General features: G+C 42.1%; 1 protein-coding gene across 1 annotated transcript in view; it reads left to right on the top strand.

Moving 5' to 3' along the window:
* Positions 1-22,790, top strand: part of LOC138372843 (fibrillin-1-like) — a 72,271-nt gene that overhangs the window by 34,829 nt on the left and 14,652 nt on the right. The window contains exons 3-4 of the mRNA XM_069338508.1: positions 12,373-12,954; positions 13,138-13,170. Coding sequence (XP_069194609.1) covers positions 12,373-12,954; positions 13,138-13,170 — 615 coding nt within the window. The remainder of the gene's footprint in view (positions 1-12,372; positions 12,955-13,137; positions 13,171-22,790) is intronic.

Below are 22,790 nucleotides of genomic sequence, written 5' to 3'. Positions count from 1 at the left end.
GGGGGGGGGGGGGGGGGGAAGGAAGGGGGAATGGAAGTGGACAGTGGTCGACTCTAGTTTGAACGTTAGAGTGAAACCAGGCTCTACCTGTACACCAGTGGTGAAGCCAGACTTTACCTGTACACCAGTGGTGAAGCCAGACTCTACCTGTACACCAGTGGTGAAGCCAGACTCTACCTGTACACCAGTGGAGAAGTCAAACTACCTGTACACCAGTGGTCAAGCCAGGCTCTACCTGTACACCAGTGGTGAAGCCAGGCTCTACCTGTACACCAGTGGTGAAGCCAAACTCTACCTGCACACCAGTGATGTACATGGACTAGACACAGACAAGCATACGTTTATCCTGCAGTGTGTAGCTTATAGGGCATAATTGTAGAGGAAGGCGAGAGATTATGCGCTGGCGGCCTCCCTCGTTGACCAATATGGCCTGGTGAGGCCGTCCGCCCGTCTCCTACCTTTAAAAATGCTCATAACATGACTGCATCGTTATGGTGTTCCGCGCCGACCTTCCCTGGAGAAAGTGCGCCATAGATCTTAAAAGAGAAACAGGGCGAGAATTTTTTCAATTGAGAAACATCAACAAAAATCACTCGAGATAATTTAACACGTAATTCCTAGATTTACTTAACTGGTAGTTATTTTCCTCTTGCGGCAATAACGCTTAGAACCGTTTATATGGGTATGGAAGATTTTGTGTTCCTGCTACTGATCGCCTGGAACCCATGGTGTGATGGGATCCATGCTGGGAGCCGCATACTGAAGGATTGGTCTTACATATGTGGTATACAAGGTTCTAAATGATTCCTTACAGAAGTTTCTAAAGGCAGTTCTGATGTTAGCCAGTCTTGCATACGCCGTTGATAATATTCTTTTGATGTGGGCTACAGGTGACAGGTTTGGCGTCATATCAACTCCTAGATCTTTCTGTGTTCTTTTTTGTGGAGGACTTCATCTCCCATTCAGTAGGTACTCTGTGTCTGGCCTGTTTCCTCCATCTAGTTTCATTAACATACATATACTTGGGTTGAACTTTAGTAGCCACATGATGGACCATTACTTCAGTTGGTCGAGGTCATCTTGAAGCTTCTTGCTTTCTTGGTTTTAATCCTCCTCATAATTTTGGCATCATTAGCAAACAATGAGAGAAACGAGTGGGTGCGTGCGTGCTCTCACCTAATTATACTTAAATGTTCTTGCAGGGTTGAACGCTGTCTTGTGAGCTGTGTGGTGACTTTTGACCCTATTGTTTCTTATCTTCTTTTGAAGCTATTTATTATATTAGCTTTTTCTATCTCTTCTTGTCCACTTTAGTTGCTTATCCATATTGCATAATGTTCTTTCTAACATCACTGACTCATCGGTACCTCAATCATGCAGACATTCTCCAACGTTTCACCTGGTCTTACACTGAATATATCGAATTTATCAATTCTCCTGAGAATCTTGTATATCGTAATCATATCTCAGCGCCACAGATATATATGCCCACGATGCTTTTAATGTCTTTTTAAAGAAGTGGCCTGGTGCTGGGTTTTCAGGCTTTCAACCTGTACTATGATTACCAGATAATTTGTGTTCATTATATGGTTCTTATATATAATGATCGAACGTATATAGCATAATCTAAGTGAGGTCTAACAGCAACAGCAAAGATTAAAAAAAATCAACTACTTTCACATTTGTATTACTACTTAATAAAACCAAGAAAGCTTTTCGTATCTGAAAAATGTAAGTATAGGTTGGTGAGTGTTGAGACTGGTCTGGGGGCCTTGGGAGGAACAGTGTTGGATCTTAGTAATCTTAAGTGGCACACCTTGGAGGAGACTGGCAGACAGCCTTGAGTATTAGTACAGTCTTACTCCAATAGACGGCCTTGCCCCATAATTCCTTCTCATAATAAACAAGTCTGGGTGAGGGATGGGGTGGGGTGGGGTGGAGTGGGTTGGGGGGGTAGTCTCGTCTTGTCTTGAGTTACGCCTTCAGTGGTAGTCGTCGGCGTCTAGGTGTACCCTCGTGGACGCCTTGGGGATAGCTAAGGAGGCATGCACCAAGGTGTACCTCAGGGTACCTTGGAGGACGACTAAGGATGCATGCACCAAGGTGTACCTCAGGGTACCTTGGAGGACAACTAAGAAGACATGCACCAACTGACTTACGTTATTGGAAGTCTGTGATACTTGAGACTCTGATTTTGACTGGGTCACGGCACATGCTGGGTACATTACCTTGACCTCAGAATCTGTCCATGCCATAATTACCTCTGGTTTAGTTAGCATTATGGGGTGGTGATCTCTTTTAACTCAATTACCAGCAAGATCATTCCCCACAATTAGATCTAAACCAGCAACTGGTAATTCAGGACTAACACCTACTAAACTTTTGCCTTTAATAAAATCACACTCAAGGTTTACTTCCCTCAGTAAACCACAGTCTGGAAATCTCCAGTGATTCTCTGTATAATTATTACCTCCCCAGTCTCTGTAGACTGTATATATAATAAAAAAAACTCTCTAATAGTAAAGATTGGGATGCTCCTGTATCCGTCAAAATTTTAACATCATGCCACAAACCATTTGGACACTTTAATTTCTCATTTGATATAAAATCTCCAAAATGATTTATAGCAAGTGCTTTTTTCCCCATTATTTTTGCTACACCTTGCCACAAATGCTTATTTTTGCTAGCTCTGAAGAGGTTAGAAGTGACTTCTTCCCTTCTTCCCTCATCTCACACACTGTGAGTGCCATATGCCTCTTTTCTGGGTGAAGAAACCAGCAACTCTTTACAACATGTCCCTTTTTATGGCAGTAGGAACACTGTTTCAACTCTGGGTGAGGTTTATTACTGGCGTGAACCTCTTTGGGTTTCATATTACTCCATTTACCACCTGGCACCTTTCCTTGACCTGCTGTTGGGTACATGTGGCACCCAAATCTGACTGAGGAGTTTATTGCTTGACCAGATCCTTGTCTATTTGATTGAGTTTTATTTGTAAAAATTATTTTATGAATCAACTCATATTCATCTGCTAATTTAGCCAACTCATAAATATCTCTGGGTAATTTATCTGCCAAATATAAAACCACATTAGAAGGAATGCGAGATAAAAATTCTTCTACCAAAAGTAAATTTTTAAGAGAGTTCAGATCCCTAATTTTTTCAGCATCTAACCATTTAATAAATATATCATATTTCTCTTGTGCAAATTCTATCAAAGTTTGACCTGGGACTCGTCTCAGTTGTCTAAACTTTTGTCTATAAGCCTCAGGAACAAGTTGCTAGGCAGTAAGGATGGCTGCCTTTACCTTGCCATAGTCAAAACTATCATTCAAAGGCATAGCTGCAAATATCCTCTGTGTCTTCCCCACCAACTGACCTTGAAGAAGATACCCATTGTGTTTCAGGCCATTCCATACTCTGTGCCAACTTTTCAAAATGACTGAAAAACTGGTCTGTCTGTCTCACAGAATAGAGGAAACTTAACATTTTTGTTAACCTTTAACTGCCCAGGTGATATAATTCCCAATTCTGCTAGCCGAATCTCTGAATCTATTTTTTCTGAGCTTGCTCCACTTCTAATCTCTTCATAGGTAGTTCTATTTCCAACTTCTTCTGTTCTTAATAATAATAATAATAATAATAATATGTTACTTAGGAAAAGTACATACATAGATGCAGAGTTACAAACATTCTGATTGATTTATAGATAGAGGTAGTACATACAATACCTAAAGCCATTAGTACGCATAGCGTTTCGGGCAACTTGAGCTTGCTCTGCCTCTAGCCTCTTCTGAGCTTGCCCTGCCACAAGCTGCAACTGCCTTAGTTCCAATTCTGCCTGCCACCTAGTCTGAGTATCTACATTTCCTGTAGCTACAACATTTGTACCACTGATGGACGGGGACTGCTTTAATATTTCCTGTGAGAGAATTTGCTCATCTATATATGTATTTGTATTTATATATTTTAAAAATGTATTTTTAATATTGTCTAGGGGTATAAAGGCTTTTACTTGAGCCAAGGGGAATTCAAGGTGTAGCAAAACAACCTAGTAGATAAATGACACAAATGTATATTAATAACACACGCGACATTACATAACCTATTTCACTCCTTACAATTCAAGGTCATTCTGAAAGAACACATGAAAAAATAATCGTCCTAACGGGCTTTAGGCGATTATTATTGCTCCCTATCGCTTTGAATCCACAGCTGGAACTGGGTACACAGCCACCACACCTATCAACCGGTGACACACACAAATATATATATAAACCCCTAGGAAACCTGGACTCTCCCTCAAAAATACTGCTCAGAAGACTGTCAGTGTACTCTACCCTTCCTTGCAACCCTGATACTATTATACAAAGGCTTATCTGATTGATAAGGGCTGGAAAATTTCCTCAGAAAGCAAGGACATCGTCAGCGTTTCTCCTCGCGTCAGGTCAAGATGGCGTCCACCCCTCTTGCGTCATCGCCCCTTAATACTCTATTCTTTAACGTTTCCAATCAAACCCTTTATTGATTTCATTTACCATATTCGCCACGCAGGTTTTTTGTTTGAGTCCATTTTTCCTTCACATAGTTTTGCTATTCCAATACACGTTATTCCTAAACAATCTCCAGCTGAAGGGCACTACTTTTACTTGCGGAGTAATAATAGTCACTTGCGGTCTTCCAGTTATGAGCTGCAGATTTACTTCAAGAAAACACTCCCCCAATCCACTCCTTTAATGGAAACTAACCTCCACAGGAGATAAGATTCGTAACATTTGGTTCAGTTCTTGTACCCATTATGTGGTTCTGTAACCCTTCCACCCCCCCCCCCTTACCAAGATGGGTATGGGGTGCACAATAAATGACTGACCTCGAAAACCACTGCTTTTAAAGTCTCATATGATGCTGAGGGAGTTTATCCCAAGCGCGCACTTCTTGCCTTTGTGCGGTTATCCGCCACTGTATTATATTTATTATATATGAGATAGTTTGCCCGTGCATAATGTTGCATAGATCCACCCGCGAGATTAACAGCCTTATAAGGAACGGTTAACGTAGAACGGAATAACCAGAGATGTCCATTATCAGTTTATCCAGAGGCCATTATAAGGTAAACAATTAAGTGGAGTATTGTGCCTGTGGATGAGAGACAAGTGTGTCGTGAGTACTGAACCGTGACAAGATTAACTTCCAGCGCTGTCAACTAGACAACACCGTATCATGTTAATTTAAACACATTTTAAACATTTGAGGCTGTGAGAAGAGACGTAAGCATACACTGATTGTTACTCATTACAGCACCTGTATCTATTACACCGTCCTGTACACTTACAGCGCCCAGTATCTATTACAGTACCCAGTACACTTTACAGCACCTTGCACTCAATACAGGACCCTGTACTCAATACACGGCCCTATACTCAATACAGGACCCTGTACTCAATACACGGCCCTATACTCAATACAGAACCCTGTACTCAATACACGGCCCTATACTCAATACAGGACCCTGTACTCAATACAGCACCCTGTGCTCTTTGAAGCCCGTCCCTTTTGTTGACAAGGGGGTGTTCTGCTTAACAAGAACACCCCATCTGTGCTGTGCTTGCTTTCAGGCTGCTTGTTGCTGCCTCTTTGACCTTCTGTTGATATAAAAAATAAAAATTAATTAAAGCGCCCGTCTGAAGAAGGGTGGGGGGGGGGGGATAATGACAGGAAAGGCGAGTAGAGTGAGAGAGGTGTGGGAACCTTGCTGCTCCACACCCGCAATACTTCTCCCACCAGACACCCACTCTACCAAAACACACCCTTAACAAGTCGACAAACACACCCTTAACAAGTCAACAAACACACCCTTAACAAGTCAACAAACACACCCTTAACAAGTCAACAAACACACTCTTAACAAGCCCGCAAACACACCATTAACAAATCAACAAAGACACTCTTAACAAGTCGACAAACACACCCTTAACAAGTCAACAAACACACCCTTAACACGTCAACAAACACCTTTAACAAGTCAAGAAACACACTCTTTAACAAGTCCGCAAACACACCCTTAACAAGTCAACAAACATATACTCTTAAAACACTATTGCCAGTTTAGAGGAGAAACAGCACACTCGCACGGGGGGTGATAATGGGACATGAGAACAGCAAATAAAGAAGTAAGCTGGGTGTAGTGAAGAGGGTAACACGAGAGGCCAGATACACACACGCTCGTGGGGTCGTGTTTACATACACACACATCATTCATGTGCTTCTTCTCGTGGCTTTGCTTCACCCAATCTGCTGCTGCTGCTGTGCTTGTTGCTTCACACCATCTGCTGCTGCTGCTGCTGCTGTGCTTGTTGCTTCACACCATCTGCTGCTGCTGCTGTTACTGCTGCTGCTGCTGCTGTTACTGCTGCTGCTGTGCTTGTTGCTTCACACCATCTGCTGCTGCTGCTGCTGCTGCTGTGCTTGTTGCTTCACACCATCTGCTGCTGCTGCTGTTACTGCTGCTTCTGTGCTTGTTGCTTCACACCATCTGCTGCTGCTGCTGTTACTGCTGCTTCTGTGCTTGTTGCTTCACACCATCTGCTGCTGCTGCTGCTGTGCTTGTTGCTTCACACCATCTGCTGCTGCTGCTGTGTTTGTTGCTTCACCCCATCTGCTGTTGCTGCTGCTGCTGCTGTGCTTGTTGCTTCACCCCATCTGCTGCTGCTGCTGTGCTTGTTGCTTCACACCATCTGCTGCTGCTGCTGTGCTTGTTGCTTCACACCATCTGCTGCTGCTGCTGTTACTGCTGCTTCTGTGCTTGTTGCTTCACACCATCTGCTGCTGCTGCTGCTGTTACTGCTGTTTCTGTGCTTGTTGCTTCACACCATCTGCTGCTGCTGCTGCTGTGCTTGTTGCTTCACACCATCTGCTGCTGCTGCTGCTGCTGTGTTTGTTGCTTCATCCCATCTGCTGTTGCTGCTGCTGCTGTGCTTGTTGCTTCACCCCATCTGCTGCTGCTGCTGCTGTGCTTGTTGCTTCACCCCATCTGCTGCTGCTGCTGTGCTTGTTGCTTCACACCATCTGCTGCTGCTGCTGCTGCTGTGTTTGTTGATTCACCCCATCTGCTGCTGCTGTGCTTGTTGCTTCACCCCATCTGCTGCTGCTGCTGTGCTTGTTGCTTCACACCATCTGCTGCTGCTGCTGTGCTTGTTGCTTCACACCATCTGCTGCTGCTGCTGCTGCTGTGCTTGTTGCTTCACACCATCTGCTGCTGCTGCTGCTGTGCTTGTTGCTTCACACCATCTGCTGCTGCTGCTGCTGTGCTTGTTGCTTCACACCATCTGCTGCTGCTGCTGCTGTGCTTGTTGCTTCACCCCATCTGCTGCTGCTGTGCTTGTTGCTTCACCCCATCTGCTGCTGCTGCTGTGCTTGTTGCTTCACCCCATCTGCTGCTGCTGCTGCTGTGCTTGTTGCTTCACACCATCTGCTGCTGCTGCTGTGCTTGTTGCTTCACACCATCTGCTGCTGCTGCTGCTGTGCTTGTTGCTTCACACCATCTGCTGCTGCTGCTGTGCTTGTTGCTTCACACCATCTGCTGCTGCTGCTGCTGCTGTGCTTGTTGCTTCACCCCATCTGCTGCTGCTGTGCTTGTTGCTTCACCCCATCTGCTGCTGCTGTGCTTGTTGCTTCACCCCATCTGCTGCTGCTGTGCTTGTTGCTTCACCCCATCTGCTGCTGCTGCTGCTGTGCTTGTTGCTTCACCCCATCTGCTGCTGCTGTGCTTGTTGCTTCACCCCATCTGCTGCTGCTGCTGTGCTTGTTGCTTCACCCCATCTGCTGCTGTGCTTGTTGCTTCACCCCATCTGCTGCTGCTGCTGCTGTGCTTGTTGCTTCACCCCATCTGCTGCTGCTGCTGTGCTTGTTGCTTCACCCCATCTGCTGCTGTGCTTGTTGCTTCACCCCATCTGCTGCTGCTGCTGCTGTGCTTGTGGCTTCACCCCATCTGCTGCTGCTGCTGTGCTTGTGGCTGCACCTCATCTGCTGCTGTGCTTGTGGCTTCACCCCATCTGCTGCTGCTGCTGTGCTTGTTGCTTCACCCCATCTGCTGCTGTGCTTGTTGCTTCACCCCATCTGCTGCTGCTGCTGCTGTGCTTGTTGCTTCACCCCATCTGCTGCTGCTGCTGCTGTGCTTGTGGCTTCACCCCATCTGCTGCTGTGCTTGTTGCTTCACCCCATCTGCTGCTGCTGCTGCTGTGCTTGTGGCTTCACCCCATCTGCTGCTGCTGCTGCTGTGATTGTGGCTTCACCCCATCTGCTGCTGCTGCTGCTGCTACTGCTGTGCTTGTCATTTTGACATTTACCCCTGAAAAAGTTCAGGGGTATGCCACTAGGCTAGTCCCAGAACTAAGAGGCATGAGTTATGAGGACAGACTACGTGAACTGCACCTCACGTTGCTGGAAAACAAAAGAGCTAGGGGAGATATGATCACCACATACAAAATTCTCGGGGGAATTGACAAGGTGGACAAGGATGGATTATTTAACATGGGTGGCACACACACAAGGGGACACAGGTAGGGGAGTACCCAAATGAGTCACAGAGATATTAGAAAGAACTTTTTCAGTGTCAGAGTAGTTAGTAAATGGAATGCACAAGGAAGTAATGTGGTGGAGGTTGACTCCATACACAGTTTCAAATGTAGATGTGACAGAGCCCAGTAGGCTCAGACATCTGTACATCAGTTGATTGACGATTGAGAGGCGGGACGAAAGAGCCAGAGCTCAACCCCCACAAGCACAATTACGCGAGTATATTAAATCAGCTTTTTATACTGGTGCTTTTAGGTCTTAGAGAGTCAGTAATTTCTCTCTTATCAGGCCTAAATGTTTGGAACATTATAGTCATAACAGATGACGATTCCTAGGTCTAATTCAGCATCATCTTTGTTACATGCTAACTTGGCTGCAATGCCCGGGACATTGTGAAGGGTTTATTTATGTGAGATAGTATTCATTCAGGAGAGTTTCTAACCCCTTTATTCTGTACAGCGAGCTGGTTATTTATAGTTGCTATTATGAGGCTCTTCCTGTCAATGTTGCAGGAAAAGTTTTAAAGTGCATACTTTGAATGACAGAAAATGATTTCTCCTGTACTTTTTAGTGTGCTGGTAACTAGTTGCAGTGCAGCTAGTTCTGTTTGTGCTGAGTTCAGCCAGTTGCTTAGTCTCACTGATGCTCTGTGTACAAGTATTATTTCTATAAAACCTACAGGTTTCTGCAGCAACCTGTCTCACTAATAGAACGTGGCATTTTGACGTATACGCCACCTAAGGCCAACATTTGTCATACAAGAAAATGGTAGCGGCTCGCGAAATTGACATACTATCTCGTTTTCTGTTTTGGGTCCTCTGTTAGGTTAGGATAAGGACACTTTATTTCGACAGTTTCTTGGCGTTGGGAAATCTTATGAGGACGGGCTGGCTGCAGTGCTTCTTGTTAACTACTAGACTGAGCCATTGGTGTAGACATAATGCCCCTGAGATCTTAGGTTTTTGATAGAGGAGTCAATTGTTTCAAGTGTGACGGCTTTAAGAAGAACAAGATTCTCATTCCCTTTCTTGATGAGTGTGTGATACTTGAATGTTGGGGTATAGAAGGATATCAGTGAGAGGTAGATTACATTTAAAAGGTATAATCAATTTGATGAGACTAGGTATTTTTACTTTTTTTGTTATTAACACATTTAGGTACATCTGCATTTGTGCATCTACCCTAGACCTATATGAAGGGGAGTACAGTGTGTCAAAAAGCTAGCTCCGTGATGCTAAAATCACCATCATATAGAATGGTTAGTCATATAGAGGTATGTGATCTCATCATCAGAACTTTCAGGTCTGCATTGGTAAACTCTGGGTGCATTACGAGGATATCATCATCAGTAACACAAGGGTGAATAAGGCAGCAGTGATACTAAAAGTCCCCATCTCGCTGGGGGGACTTTTAGTATCACTGGATGGTTAGTCATACAGGGCCATATGGTCAGTAGTCTGCACGAGCCAATTTTTGGTGTATTATGCCTCAAGAACACGAGAGTGAATAAAGTAATTGCAAAGCTCCAGGTACCTCATGCCAACGGATCTGAATGGTCTAATAACTGGGCATTCGGCGATGTAGTGAGCAAGATCATGCCGCAGTTCCTGCTCACATAGTTTGCACCTGGAGTGCTCAGGATTGGGAGATCCGTCACCTGTAGCCACCTGCCACAGGTAACGGTAACCCAACCTGATCCTGGCAATCACTGTGTCGCACAGCCTGGTGGACGTTTTGTGCTGCCCGTGAACATAGGTTTTAGATATGAACAAATCATAGCTTTTATACTGGTGCTTTCAGGTCGTTGGGAGTCAGTAATTTCTCTCCTATCAGACTATCAGGGGGCCCTGACAGCTGAGTGGACAGCACTTCGTATTTGTAGTCCGGAGGTTCCGGGTTTGATCCCCGGTGGAGGCAGAACAAATGGGCAGTTTCTTTCACCCTGATGCCCCTGTTACCTAGCGGTAAATAAGTACCTGGGAGTTAGACAGTTGCTAACAGGGTTGCTTCTTGGGGGCGTGTAAAAAAAAAGAAAGGCCTGGTCGAGGACCGGGCTGCGGGGACGCTAAGCCCCGAAACCATCTCAAGATAACCTCAAGAAAACCTAAGTGTTTCGAACAATATAGTATTGACAGCAGAGATAGGGATTTGAGCAGCTACTCTAGACTATATGAAGGGGAGTACAGTGTTAAAAGGCTAACTAGGTGATCCTAAAAAAAATCCCCATAGCACAGGATGGTTAGTCATACAGAGGCATATGATAAGTAGTCTGCACTGACAGACTCTGGGTTCGTTATGAGGATATCATGAACACAGAGTGAATAAGGTAGCAGTGATACTAAAACTCCTCATCTCACAGGATGGTTAGTCATACAGGGCCATATGTTCAGTCAACCCGTCCTCTTAAAAATAACGTCGCTTTTGGCTCGTATGCGCGCTATGGCCAAAAGTGGACGTAATTTGAAATGAAATCGGCTCACGAAAGTGACGTACTGTCCCGTTTTCTGTTTGAGTCGTCCGACTTACTCGGACAGGTTAGGAGAGGAAACTTTCAATTAACGTTTTTCATAACGTTTTGAAACTTTATGAGAATTTCCTGCCCACCTAACCTATCAGAGGACCCTTAACTAACTGTTGTTGAAAAAAAATCTCAAATTTATTTTCATTTTTTTCTCTTTGAAATTACGTCCAATTTCGGCCATATGGGCAAATGGCCAAAAGCGACGATATTTTTAAGAGGACAGGTTGTTCACCTGTACCGGCAAATTTTGGGTGCACTATGAGGATATCTTCAAGAACATGAGAGTGAATAATGTAATTACAAAGCTCCAGGTACCTCATACCAACTGGTATGAAAGGTCTAATAACTGGGCATTCGGTGATGTAGTGTGGGAGATCATGCCGCAGTTCCTGCCCACAGAGTTTGCACCTGGAGTGCTCAGGATTGGGAGATCTGTCACCTGTAGCCACATGCCACAGGCAACGGTAATCCAACCTGATCCTGGCAACCACTGTGTCGCACAGTCTGGTCCACGTTTTGTGCTGCCCATAGATATAAGTTTCAGATCTGATTAAATCATAGCTTTTTATACTAGTGCTTTCAGGTCGTTGGGAGTCAGTAATTATGTTTCCTATCAGACCTGAGTGTTTGGACCAATATAGTTTTGACAGCAGAGATGGGGATACCTAGATCTAATTCAACTTCATCTTTGTTACACGCTAATTTGACTGCAATGTCTGTCTCATTATGATGGGTTATATTTATGTGTAAAGTTATCCATACAAAGGAGATTCAAGACCCCTTGCTCTGTGCAGCGATTAGGTCATTTATAATTGGTAGTATGAGGTTCTTGTTGTCGATCTTCCAGGAGAAGTTTTCGATTGCTTGAAGAGCAGACTTTGAATAGCAAAATATTATTCCTCCAATGTTTTTTAATGTTCTGGTAGCTAGTTGTAATGCCGTTTTACTCAGAACGTAAATTATAAACAAGTCTATGGACTCCTCGCGTATATTTTAAACTTAATTTTTCGTTATTTGACTTTTTTCTGGTTGCAGCCAGTTCGCACGCGTTTAGCATCCACGCAATATTATGTATTAATCTAATACCTTGCGTACAAATCTAATGAAACCCTCAAACCTTTTGTGCTTGCATGTCGATTTCTGTGTGGTATCTTTTCATTACTGAGGACAAATTTGGTCCATGCAGACAAAACAGGTATCAGATTAATATATCTTTCCCTAAATTTAGTTTTGTTTCTGGTCGCAACTAATCATTTTATCTGTATCTCTTCCAACAGCAATATGCTCACGGGACTGCGGCTCGGGCGGACGGTGCGTAAGGCCGAACCTGTGCATGTGTCTCGGCGGGTTAATATCTTCAGTCTGCGGTGGGAGAGGCGGTGGTAGAAACGGCATCGGCATCGGAGGCGGCAGCCGTGGCATTGGAGGCGGCAACGGCGGCATCGGAGGCGGCAACGGTGGCATTGGAGGCGGCAACGGTGGCATCGGAGGCGGCAACGGTGGCATTGGAGGCGGCAACGGTGGCATTGGAGGCGGCAACGGTGGCATCGGAGGCGGCAACGGTGGCATCGGAGGCGGCAACGGTGGCATCGGAGGCGGCAACGGTGGCATTGGAGGCGGCAACGGTGGCATTGGAGGCGGCAACGGTGGCATTGGAGGCGGCAACGGTGGCATCGGAGGCGGCAACGGTGGCATCGGAGGCGGCAACGGTGGCATCGGAGGCGGCAACGGTGGCATCGGAGGTGTCGGTGGAAGGCCCAATGGCGACGGGTTGGGCACAGTTGACGGAGTAGCTGGCGGAGTAAGAACAAACGGTGCAAATGGAAGAGGCTACAATGGCTTTAACGGTGGTGTTGATGGTAAGTGTGTTTACTTCTGCACAACATGCGCTTTGACACACAAATAATATATAAATAAAACAAAACTAAGAATAAATGGATGACTTTAATGTGAGAGGATATATTGTTGAAATTTCAAGAATTGTATATTCCACAGGTTCGTACACTTTCTGTATATTTAATTAAAGGTAATTTATTTTGCAGGCAATCGTGTTGATGGCGGGGGTCGCAGGCCAGGTAATTAATAAATATTTGTTTAAAAGTACTACTTTTTACCTTCTGCCACTTAATAAATCAGCAGTTATCATTCAGTGAATACTGTCAACAGTTAGCAGATACAGTCAAAAGTCAGCAGACAGGAGTTACCAGTCACAAGTCATCAGGCACAATTGTGTAACGGTCATCAGTCAATAGAAGCAGTCATGGATCCTCAGTCACATGGATTTGTGACTGGTTGACTGCCATGGTTGTCAATCATTAACTATGGCAGCCATCAGACTCATCTAATAATTGGACACAGCATCACTCTGCATACACAGTAACATACTGTCACAGTTAGGTATGAGACAGTCTTCCAAGTCACCAAGTGTCTTCCTTATTCTCCACAGTTCCCAGACATTTCTTCCGTGTTCTCCATTGTTCCCACCCAGGCGGCTCTTCCTTGTTCTCCACTGTTCACAGACATTTCTTCCGTGTTCTCCATTGTTCCCTGGCGGCTCCTCATTGTTCTCCACTGTTCCAGGGCATCTCTTCCTTGTTCTCCACCATTCCCAGGCATCTCTTATTTGTTCAACACCATTTCCAGACCCCTTCTTCCTTGTTCTCCACCATTCCCAGGCTCTTCCTTGTTTTCCGTCATTCAAGGCTCTTCCTTCCAAATGCAACGCCCTGCCTTATTCATTATTCCTATTGATCTCTTTTTATGGGATATCTCTCCATGGGCACACTTATCAAATGCTTTTGCAAAGTCTGTGTATGCAACATCTGCATTATGCTCCCTTTAAATCATTATCTGTGGAAAGCCCCATCGGCTCCATGAAGCTATCATCACTGATAGCTTGTGGTAGTGCCACACTACCTAGTGTCATCAATAGCGGAGTTCTTTTTGCCTACCGGGGACCACAAACCAGAACCTGGCTTCCTCATAGAGGTAATGAGAGTAATGTCCTATGATCACTTAACGTAAAGGATATCATCTCTGCCATCACCAGAGAAGGTGATAAATAGGCGAATCAAAACAAACCACTGGCTGGTTTAAAAAATGCAACCAAAGCCCATCAAATGCCAAAAAAATCTCCCCCAAGAAAAAAAAAGACACAACCAAATCTTAGTGAAACTAGACCCCTGCTAGTTAGTTCCACCTTCCCCCCTCGTTGGGGGGAACCGGCCGGGCCGATCAGCTTCAGTTCTTTACCGATGTGCTGGCTTGGCGGTCTCGTTACTCTGGTTCTTCTTTTCCCGTTTTTGCTTTGCGTTTACTTGCCTGTTTTGGCAGTGTTTTACAAGAAAGTTTGATTTAGCCAAAGAGTTACAGTGTACCGGAGCTGCACGAGTTCAGTTTCCTTCCCTGTGCGCTCGTGAATACCTGTACTACCCTTGTTTGGTTAGGGTTGTCTTCCCTGGGCCATTCAGAGTTCTGGTGCATCTAGTTCGGAGTTCTTTTGCATTTAGTTTAGATTTTTTTTAATTTAGGGTGGTCTTTGGTCGCGTTTTTTAAACCAGGCAGTGGTTTGTTTTTACCTGATTTTCCTGAAGGCCACTAACCCTAGTGACCTCGACGAGGGCACTAGGGTTGATATTGAAATTATATTGAAGCCTTACAAAGAGATCTTCATGAACTCCACAAATGCCAGAAGACTGGTAAATGCTTTTAAATATCTAGAAATGCAAGACCATGCATGTAAAGTATAACAACCTTCGCCACGACTACCAAATTAATACGATTACATTACCGCAGATTGGATGACGAAAAGGACCTTGGAGTCGAAATCCACCACTCATTAAAAGTTGCACAACAGGTGGGGGCAACAGACAGAAAGGCTAATCAAACTTTTGGGATAATCAAGTGTACTTTTGACTATAAGAAAAAGAAGGTAATGGTTCAACTATATAAATCTGGTGCGCCCCCCATTTGGATTACCGTATCCAAGCATGGAGACCTCATTTCCAGAAGGACATTGCTACTCTTGAGAAGGCAACGAAAGTCATTCCAAAGCTCAGTCATCTCCCGTATCAGGAACGCTTGGGCCACAGCACTGTAAACCAGGCATGACATGGCGGACCTCAATGAAACTTTTAAAGTACTGTACTGAACAAGTTAAAGACTAATAGGGGGGAGGGGAACCTTCGACAAAGCTTTACTAACATTTTACTCCCTTTAGCTCATTTTGCTCCCTATAGTTCATTTTGCTCCCTATAGTTCATTTTGCTCCCTTTAACTCGTTTTGCTCCCTTTAACTCGTTTTGCTCCTTTTAAACACATTTTGCTCTCTTTAACTTATTTTACGCTCTTTAAATCTTTTGATCCCTTTAACTCATTTTGCTCCCTTTAACTAATTTTGCTCCCTTTTGCTCATTTTGCTCCGTTTAACTCATTTTGCTCCCTTTAACTCATTTTACTCTCTTTAACTCATTTTGCTCCCTTTAACTCATTTTGCTCCCTTTAACTCATGTTGCTCCCTTTAACTCATGTTGCTCCCTTTAACTCATGTTGCTCCCTTTAGCTCATTTTGCTCCCTTTAACTCATGTTGCTCCCTTTAACTCATGTTGCTCCCTTTAACTCATGTTGCTCCCTTTAACCCATTTTGCTCCCTTTAGCTCATTTTGCTCCCTTTAACTCATTTTGCTCCCTTTAACTCATTTTTCTCCCTTTAAGTCATTTTTCTCCCTTTAATTCATTTTTCTCCCTTTAATTCATTTTGCTCCCTTTAACTCATTTTACTCCCTTTAACTCATTTTGATCCCTTTAACTCATTTTGCTCCCTTTAACTCATTTTGATCCCTTTAACTCATTTTGCTCCCTTTAACTCATTTTGCTCCCTTTAACTCATTTTACTCCCTTTAACTCATTTTGATCCCTTTAACTCATTTTGCTCCCTTTAACTCATTTTGCTCCCTTTAACTCATTTTGCTCCCTTTAACTCATTTTGCCCCCTTTAACTCATTCTGCTCCCTTTAACTTATGTTGCTCCCTTTAACTCATTTTGCTCCCTTTAACTCGTTTTGCTCCCCTTAACTCAGTTTTGCTCCCTGTAACTCATTTTACTCCATTTAACTCAGCTTTGCTCCCTTCCAGCTCGTTTTGCTCCCTTTAACTCGATTTGCTCCCTGTAACTCATATTACTCCCTTTAACTCGTTTTGCTCCCTTTCAACTCATTTTGCTCCCTTTAAATCATTTTTCTCCCATTCAACTCATTTTGCTCCCTTTAAATCATTTTGCTCCCATTCAACTCATTTTGCTCCCTTTAACTCAGTTTTGCTCCCATTCAACTTGTTTTGCTCCCTGCAAGTAGTTTTGCTTCCTGCAAATCGCTTTGCTCCCTTCCAGTCATTTTGCTCTTTGCAAGTCATTTTGCTTCCTGCAAGTCGTTTTGCTCCTGCATGTCGTTTTGCTCCCTTAAGTTGTTTTTCTTCCATAAGTCGTTTTGCTCCCTGAAGTCGGTTTGCTCCCCTGCAAGTAATTTTGCTCCCTTAGGTTGTTTTGCTCCCATAAGTCGTTTTTCTCCAATAAGTCGTTTTGCTTCAAGAAGTTGTTTTGCTCCCTGAAGTCTTTATGTTCCCTTAAGTCATTATATTCCATAAGTTCACCAGACTCCTGTACTCATTACATTATGTGACAGTGCCGGACCAAGACATCTTCAGAAGGATGGATTTACAGTTCAGTGGGTGTGGATATATAGACAGGAAAGAGGTGAGGTGAGGTGAGGTACAATGTCTTTAATGAGATAATAGGTTATTAATAAGATATTAGTGAGATAAATGTGTATCAATGATCCTACTCAAATTGATCTTTAACTGAGCAATCAAAAATGTATGTAAATTCTACAAACCACTGCTGCTGTTCAAATTACATGATTTTGTAATCTGTACTAATGCAGATTCAATAATGTTCGTATTGAAAATGTTTTACAATTCGTTATTGAGGAAGCCCTCTTTCAATCAATTTGGTGACAACTTTCTGTTGTCTTTGTGAAATTTTTTTCTTATCTCTTTTGTACATTTTTTGTACTTTCATTAAGAAAGGAGATTTGAACATTAATACAAATGTCCTCAGTCAGAAAGGACTGCACCAGAGCAGCTTGTACTTTAAGACTAAATGTAGAATGGCGAGAGCAACCGCCCAGGTTCCCACAATGGGAATCCTAATCCATTAGGTTGTTGAGTTCCTCAAATTCCAAGTGCACTTTTAAGGGTAACTTATGAGTTTTCACATCAAATTTGATTTGATGTGTACGGCTATGAATCGGGTTTGAATCCAGAAGCAGGCCTTCATTAAAGATCCCAAGAACAGTTTCACCACGTTGCAGGATATATATGGGACAAGTCCTGGCAGTATTGACATTAAGACAGTTATCTTTTCAACAATACCAATTTATTCATAAAAGAACTAAATCTAGTACATGACAACAATCTTGATGTTACGTTAATATCCTTATGTACATTCTTGTATATGCATAAATAAATAAATAAATAAATAAATAAGTAACACCTTAAAGACAGCTATTCAACAGCCAAGTGTACCATAAACTCCTGTCTATGCCACTCTCAAGTATAACAACAGACTCCTATTTATTGTCGCTTTGGGCTGACTAAATAAACTAACTGAACAATCAGTGCTCACTTAGGACGCAAATTGCAATAAACACTTGCTGCACTCTGCAATTAAATTACAATGAAATCAAAGCAAGGTGAGGTTAGAGACGAACTTTGGTAATCCCAAGTTACTTTAATACTTGTCTCTCCAGACGGCAATCAAACAATAGTATAAAAAGTTACACTAATTGATCTCAGTGATTAATTACATTATTTAACTGTCAACTGGCAGTCAGCAACAGGTAGTCTACGTTAATCACAATCGTGTCTCTCAGACACTCAAGCAAGACAGAACACTAATTCGTTGACCATGATTACTCAATCACTTGGATCATCAAGCATTGAGTAATTACACTAATTACTGTAAACAGACCGGTAATTAGTCGAGAACGAATTATATTAACAAAGATGTGACTCAATAGCTTTCCAAACAAGATTGTCAAATTGACATTGATGACGTTTATTACCCCTAATTAACATGAATGATTAATTACTGTCACACGGACAGATAATTACATCCAGAACGTATTATGTTACTCAAATACGGTTACGTACAACAGATCCCATCAAACCATGTGAATTACTTTGACGCTAAATACCCTTAATTAACTTGAATGACTACCGTCCTACGGACAGATAATTAATCCAAAATGACTTATGTTATCTCAAATACTGTCACCCATGACAGCTAGTCAAAACACTGTGAATTCGCTTTGATGACATTAATTACCTCTAATTAACTTGAGTGATTAATTACTGTCACACGGACAGATAATTACATCCAGAACAAATTATGTTACTCACTCCCTGTTGTCCTCAACAACAGTGCTCAATAACCATGTGAATTTAAACTATGTGGAATCACTTTGATGACATTAATTACCTTTAATTAATTACCTTTAATTAAATCACACAATCACTTGTGTGATTAATCACTGTCCTACGGACAGATGACTAATCCAGAACAAATGTACATTAACACAACAGAGCTGTCACCCACGACAACTGGTGTTAATTACCCCAATTTACTGAAGTAATTACTGTCAACCGGACAGATAATTTATACAGAATGATTTCGTTAAATCAATCTGCCACTCACGACAGCTCTCATCAAACTACAAGTATATGAATTCCCTTGGTGATGTTAATTACCCCTAATTAACTTCTCACTGAATCCTCAATTAACCAATTCAAGAATTCACCAAGTCCTTGTTACACAGACAAGCAAAACACAGGTTACACCGATGTCCACAGGTTACACAGTTCAGTAATAATATATATAACTGCCCCAAAATCACACGCAACTCATAGCAATAAATTTCACAGAATTTTAACACTGACACAGTAATACATATATCAACACAGTAATTACCAAAACAAGGTGTCACTACTGGTCATCCCTTACTTCTGCTGAATTACTGGATTCACCTGAAATGAAATAAACACATACACGGCAATAATGAATACAGCACGGTATAAATAAACCATACTAATTTATACACAATAGTCCTAGAGACTCGTTTGTGTTCCCAGGTGTAATTCAGTTACACTTTAACAACTTGACTGACAGCCATTCCCTCCAACTGACTGATGTCATTTTTTACAGGTGTATCTCACACAGCTTCTGCTTCTTTCACCTAAATCAGGTGCTGAGGGCAACGACAGCTGGACCCTGACTATGAGTCAATTCAAAGACTTAAGCACGAAACATAATTAGAGTACTGTGCTATACTCACGTTAATACCGGTCTTCTCTCATTCACACATCCACTCCCATTCATGCACTGAAGCTGCAGTACTGAAGAGCTGGAGATCACCCAAACTTCATCCATGTGGTTATGGAGACCACGGAGTGTGACCCGGTGTTGTGAACACAGGGTGATTGACAAATTTCTCACGTTCCCAGGCGTTGGGCACGGAAACACACAGTAAGTGAGCAAGACCTGTGCTCCTCATTGAGACAGGAATTCGTGTGGACGGCTTGTACACGCACACAATGAGCGATGAGGCTCGTACAGTGTGTGGTGTCGTGAGACCAATGGTGACGTGGTCAGTGGGAATCAAGTGGCGGTAATTCTATGAATTACCACAGGAAGCTTCTGTAACCACTGAGAAAACTTCCTTAATTTCCCATCCTGTCAGGTAGCGTAAAAACAGATGACGATCGATGATAACGGTAAACTCGGATCACACCAACAGTCCAGTTGAGATCGCGAGTTGAGACTTTCACTTATCTCAAAAATACCCAGTTAATCTCCCACACTCGTGCAAACTGAATTATGACAGCAATTCGCGGAAGCAGGAATCAGAACGGATAAATTGTTGTTGATGCTGCATGGACGGAGATTGTTGCTAATTGGCCGGTTAACACAATCTTCTCATGTCCATTCAACACAGTCGCAACACGCAGAATGCTTGAGGATCTGGCGGTAACTCAGACCCGCTCCTCCCCCTCTGTGCTGCTATAAATCACAGGGCTTCCCCTTGTCATGTGGTGCCCTGGGGTGATGTCACTGCCTGCCAGCCATGTGCTGGACTCAGCGAGACCATTGGTTTTATGACTGCAAGCTCCCTGCTTGCAGCTCACTGTACACATTTTCATGTAAAACATGCTAATGTCTGTATCTCTGTATCTCTGCTCACAGATGTGCTACTGCAGCCACTGTAGCCTCACTGGACAGCCCTGGATCTCTGCTTCATACAGATACCAAATAAGAGACAACTTGGGGTAGAATTACAGAAATCTAGGAAGAATGCACAACTGTGCACTATGTCCTGAGTGTACAGTAACGGTTTGCACTCCAACACAGTCCAGAAAGCTAGCTAGAAATTCCATCCTTTCACACTTTACAAGGTATTTTGTAAATGACAATTATCACTATGAGGACTTTTTTTTTTACTAACAGTTTTCCAACGGTATTTTCGTAATTAAATAATACATGTACAGTACTATATCAAAACGTTTGAAGGCCTTGACAATATTTTCTAACCCAGAAAAAATATGGTAAACATAACATTTTTTTTTAAGAATTTTCTCATTGCATATATTACTGTGTATATGTACGACCTGCTTCTCTATGGTAAACTTAAAAAAAACTCAGTGGATAACAAAGCTTGAGACCAATAGAATCAATATTCTTGAACTCTTCATCGAAGCATTCTGGACTAACAACCCGAAGAGCTCTTAGATACATAGAGAAATTTTTTTATTGTTTCACATTGTATCTATGTCCTGAGAAATAACGAACATAAAACAAATTATTTGTAGGCTCTCTGTAAACACTAAACTTTAGTGAAAATTCTTCCCTATGAATAAGTATTTCTCAAAAATTACCCCTGGAATATTCCATGGTTTAGATATGTTGATGATATTTTGTGCCTACAAATGTAAATTCAGATGAATTTGTAGCTAAACTTAATGATCAAGTCATCTCAATAAAAATTACAATGATAAATGAGACTGAAATTCATAAATGTTAGCCATTTTTAAATATACTTATTTATGGGGAAAATTTTTCACTGAAGTTTAGTGTTTACAGAAAGCCTAGAAATAATTTATCGTATGTTCATTATTTCTGGGACATAGATACCATGTGAAAGAATTAATTTTTTCCTCTATGTATCTAAAAGCTCTTTGGGTTGTTAGTCCAGAATTCTTGGATGAAGAGTTTAAGAATAATGATGCTATTGGTCCCAAGCTTTGTTATCCTCTGAGTTTTTTTTTAAGTTTGCCATAGCAAAGCACATCGTACATATTATAATAATATATGCAGTGAGAAAATTTGCCTCAAAAATGTGTCTTTTACCATATTTTTCTGGGCTTGATATTGTCAAGGCCTTGAAACTTTTTGTTATACATGTATTGTTTAATTACAAAAATACTGTTGGAAAACTATTACTGTAGTTAGAAACAGTCCTTGTAGTGATAATTGTGTCATTTACAAAATAACTTGTAAAGACTGTAATAGATTCCTTGTAGGGCAAACATCCAAAGATTTGAAATTTAGAATTTTGCAACATAAATACTCTGTAAGACACGGCTAATTGTCTAATGCTTTGTTTGTTCATTCTACAGAAAGTTCTCACCAAATTGATATGGAGAGGGCTTCCTCGATAACAAATTGTAAAAGTATTTTCAATAGGAACATTATTGAATATGCTTTAATATAGAATACGGAATCATGTAATTTGAACGTTAACAGTGGTTTGTATAATTTATATGATTTTTGATTGATCAGTTATAGGGCAATTGTTGTAGGATCATTGATACACATTTATCTCACTAATACCGTATTAATGTCCCATTATCTTTTATCTCATTTCATCTCACCTCACCTCCTTCTGGCCTATATATCCACACTCACTGAACTGTAAATCCATCCTTCTGAAGTTGTACAGTATTATAAAATACGAAAGTACTTAAGGAAATTCCTGTCTTAATCCTTCCTTCGTGGTCTGACATTGTTCATCCAACCCATCCTCTTAAAAATAACGTCACTTTTTGCTCGTATGCGCGCTATAGCCAAATTTGGATGTAATTTGAAATGAAATCAACTCACAAAAGTGACGTACTGTTTCGTTTTCTGTTTGAGTCGTCCGGCTTACTCGGCAAGCTTAGAAGAGGCAATTTTCCGTTAACGTTTTTCATACAGTTTTGAAACTTTGAGAATTCAGTTTTGAAACTTTGAGAATTTCCTGCCCACCTAACCTATCAAAGGACCCTTAACTTACTGTTGTTGAAAAAAAAAATCCCAAATTTATATTCTTTTTTTTCATTTTCAAATTACGTCCATATTCGGCCATACGGGTAAACGGCCAAAAGCGATGTTCTTTTTAAGAGGACAGGTTGATTCATCACATGTTAATTTCTTAGTGATTTACACACATTACACTACATGTACATTAATTTCCCTGTACAGTATTCTATACTCATTATAATTTCTGTTCTGTGTACTCATTATGCACTTCTCATTATACTCATTTACTCCTTGTTCCCATTACACAACTCTTCTTTTGTGCCTGGACTTATTCTGGCCTTGGAATT

Source organism: Procambarus clarkii, chromosome 40 (genome assembly GCF_040958095.1).
Source record: "Procambarus clarkii isolate CNS0578487 chromosome 40, FALCON_Pclarkii_2.0, whole genome shotgun sequence".
Taxonomy (NCBI): domain Eukaryota; kingdom Metazoa; phylum Arthropoda; class Malacostraca; order Decapoda; family Cambaridae; genus Procambarus; species Procambarus clarkii.
Note: the sequence above shows the minus strand (reverse complement) of the source record. Positions and strands in the feature narration are given on the sequence as shown.